At 33.6% G+C, this 3,680-nt stretch overlaps 1 protein-coding gene across 1 annotated transcript; it reads right to left on the bottom strand.

The window, feature by feature from the left end:
- Positions 1–1,552: 1,552 nt before the first annotated feature.
- On the bottom strand, positions 1,553–2,727 carry LOC124533266. The gene is made up of 4 exons (XM_047108474.1): positions 2,551–2,727; positions 2,353–2,462; positions 1,838–2,002; positions 1,553–1,670 (listed from the first exon to the last, which is right to left on the bottom strand). Exons 1-4 carry the CDS (start codon positions 2,588–2,590, stop codon positions 1,602–1,604), a joined length of 384 nt encoding a protein of 127 aa, XP_046964430.1. The 5' UTR covers positions 2,591–2,727; the 3' UTR covers positions 1,553–1,601.
- Positions 2,728–3,680: the final 953 nt, after the last annotated feature.

Genomic DNA, 3,680 nt, shown 5'->3' with positions numbered 1-3,680 from the left:
CTTTTCTTCAAGGTATATTTAATTTATACAGGCTCGAAACATGCCACATGTTCTTGTTTCCATAGTCCTACAAGATTCTATAAATGGGTTTTCGAATAAAGATCTCTCAGTCCGTGTTAGTCTGATCTTAAATTTAACTATGATAAATAAAAATTTTAACAAAAAGAAAAACCGACTTCAAACGAAACACTATTTTAAAACAAATAAATATGCACGAAAAAGTAATAAAAATAATTGCGTATTCAACATATTTTTTAGAGTCTTCCTAAGTTAAATGAAATGAAAAATATTAGACTACTTAAAAGTCGATTTACGATTATATAATGTAGTTATAGTTATTGCTATATTTGGAGTCGGTGTCAGCTAATAAAACCCTACAGAATATCTATCAAAAAACAATACGAGAATTATCAAAATCGGTCCACCCAGTGAAAAGTTATGAGGTAACAATCATAAAAAAAAAGAAAAAAAAAATACAGACGAATTGATAACCTCCTCCTTTTGGAAGTCGGTTGAAAAGATATTCAAGTTTAAATTTAAAATCGAATCTGAGTTATTTTGATTTGCAGACGATTAGCTAAATCTAGCTTAAGGGAGGTTAAATACAAATATTTTCTCACCTTTAAATTTGCAGTGTTCTTTCTGTATATTTTAATCTTATAATATCAAAAAATGTTAATATTCATGAGCCATATTCTTAATAAGATGATCTTGGTTTGATTTAATCATTACAACATTAACGAATGTACTTATGGATATAAAAACTAAGATGAGGGTAGTTGCACAGACAGTAGTTTCCGACTTTCTTGTTGGGCCATCTTGATATCATCTACATTACCAATCGTTAAGGTAATACCAGGCGGTTCGTTAGAGTGAATATTCTTTTGAGTGAATGATTAATTTTTCTTTCATTCTATGTTCACACGGCTCAGCTGGTAAGACGTAAAAAGAACACTCATCCGTAGTTTCTTTCAAATATGGCATTTGGTAATATTAAAACAGCAACGTATTTTGTTCGTACCACTTGAACACCATTTTGCAGCGTTTGAGACAAAATGGCCAAATCCGAGTGAACGTTCACTCTGTGTCCAGACTGTTCATTTTTCGTTTATTCTGAGAGGGAATGAAAGACGCCAAATGAACTGATCCAACTACTTTGTATCAGTTCACTGATGAATTAATTCGGCACTTTTGTTTCACTTTGTGTTTAGGGTGTCACTTTGAGTAAAGGTGCAAAATGAAACACGAAAATGTACAAAAAAGAAACCGTCTGATTCCACCTTTAGTCCTAGCTTCGAAAAATAAATTTGGTGTACATTGCATTCAAAACTGATTATAAGAAGTCCTTAAATAACGTTTACTATGCTTTGACACTTTTTGTATTAAAAAGAGTCTAAGACTCAAACTTCAAGCCACTTGTTAGTTTTAGCTAGTGAGGTTATTAAGTGTATCAAGATTTAAATAAAACGCAAGGTTTTTTTCAACAACATTCAATGTGTCCAGGAGGTAGGACTTACTAAGACTATATTTATTTTCATCAAAGTGAAGTATAAGTCGATTTATTGGAATTATTAGACAAAATTATTTTTTTGCGAGTTGAGTCACTTCTCCCATCTCTTTTGCATACACTGTATCATTATAACAAAGTAGGTAGTTATAAAGCTTATCGTCTGTAACAAACGATATTAAATTAGAAAACAATTATATATCAAAGTCCTTCACTAAGACAGGGTTCACTCGGCTCAGACAAATCAAGAAAGAAATTTGCCATTTATAATATTATCATAGGCTCCCGTTATTAATGCTTCAAATAAACAAGCAATTCCATTATATCAACCTTTGTGAGAAGTGATCTCTGAATGGTGACAAGGCCCAGTGGAGACATCGTCGGCTGGTTGAGAAGAAGCTGTTTGAACATCAGGTCCATTTCTAAAGGGATCGACATTCCAACTGGCGTCATATTAAATTTTAACTCAATCAAAAGTATTCGCATCGCTTTGATCTACAAAAACAATTATTTTATATTACGTGATTTAATCGTAATATACTGGCTCACTTATAGTCCTGGACTATAACAAACGTCTTTTGGTACGGGTACGAGGAATATGACATCTAACTTTCTAAGATTGTTGGTGGCGAATTGGCAATGTAAGGTTGAACAGTTTACAGTTGCCAATTTCTATGGGCAGTGGTGACCATATACCATCAGGTGGCACATTTGCCCCTCCGTTTAAATACGCCATTAAAAAAATCTTCAAATAAATTGAAGACAGTCAGTACTCGTAACTTTTTCACGATGTTTTTAAATTCAACGGTGATTTCGGAAAATAAAACTTTTTAAAATCAATTTACCTCCGCACTTATTTGATGCCACGGTTCAATGAATACAACAGCCGTAGACAAATGCACAACACACCAGAACACCTGAACAAATACAGCCAAAGCGTGATACTTTGCTCCTGCTTCGGAAATGAGAGAACGAAAACAAAAATTCTTAATTCGACTGTAAAAAATAAGAGTAATAAAATGAGTCCCAGGTGTAATAAATACAAGTATAATATGAGTCGTCAATTAAATTGAAGAAAGACATCGTCGTAAACAGAGAGTTCGCTGAAAATAAAATAAATATGATTCCCCCTCGGGTCTCGTTCAGTCCCTTCACTGCTTCGCAAACAGACACATAAGCCCTTGTTAGGTCCCGGAAACGTGTCAGTGACAAACGGCACGCCGCCCCTGAAATATTATTTAAAACAGAATTACGATATTAATATTTATTTTTGGAATTTATATTGTATATCTAAATCGGCTTTCAAAATTGAAAACGCATCAAAAAAATCAGTGGCCAACAGTTTGAAGAAACTAAGCATAATGAGGACATCATCGTTACATACTTACAAGAATTTGACTTGTCTACCCATTCCCTTAGCTTCAGACTCACCGTCTTCAGTATGCAATACACATCAAAAATTTATAAGCATATTCTCCATAAAGAGTAGATATATTCTGCTGAACTCCAAATAAATCATAATGTCGAAACTTAGCACTAAAAAAAGTCTCGTATAAATTGTTAGACCTGATAAAAAATCACTATAGGTATTAATTACGGGGCCAAGACGCAGAGACTGGTGAATGCGGAATGATTAGGATTTCCAAATCCATCCGAAATATTTCCACATGATAATTCTTTTAGCTTTTAGCTTGCCAGACTTAAAAATGGGCCTGGTGATAAACAGTCACAAACCTACAGTGCTATGATCTATTATGCTAGGTTGTCAATTTATAATGACTCATCGAACACCACCGCACTTCCTTCCAAACATAACACAACCACATTAAGTGTTGCTGCTTAACTGTAGAACCCCTAAGCACACAACTGATCATCAGTTTTGCATGTCCGGATTTAAACCGTGACACGTATTTTAACTGCAGTTATATTACTGGGCAATGAATTTCCGGAAATTGAAAATAACGATTCAAAGAACTCACGTCCATTTTTTCCGAAGGCGATATATTTAGAAATTGCAGGTAACCCGATCATTAAAATTAAAAGTATTGCATTAACAAAATTTAAAGCAAATAGACTTTTGTTTCGTTTAATATCCGATTGGCCATTTAAATCGTAATTTATCTCAAATATAATGGTTACTAAAAAAATGTCATACTAATTTCAGCCACACGCA

Source organism: Vanessa cardui, chromosome 10, assembly GCF_905220365.1.
Source record: "Vanessa cardui chromosome 10, ilVanCard2.1, whole genome shotgun sequence".
Taxonomy (NCBI): Eukaryota; Metazoa; Arthropoda; class Insecta; order Lepidoptera; family Nymphalidae; genus Vanessa; species Vanessa cardui.
This window is presented reverse-complemented; position numbering and strand designations above follow the sequence as displayed.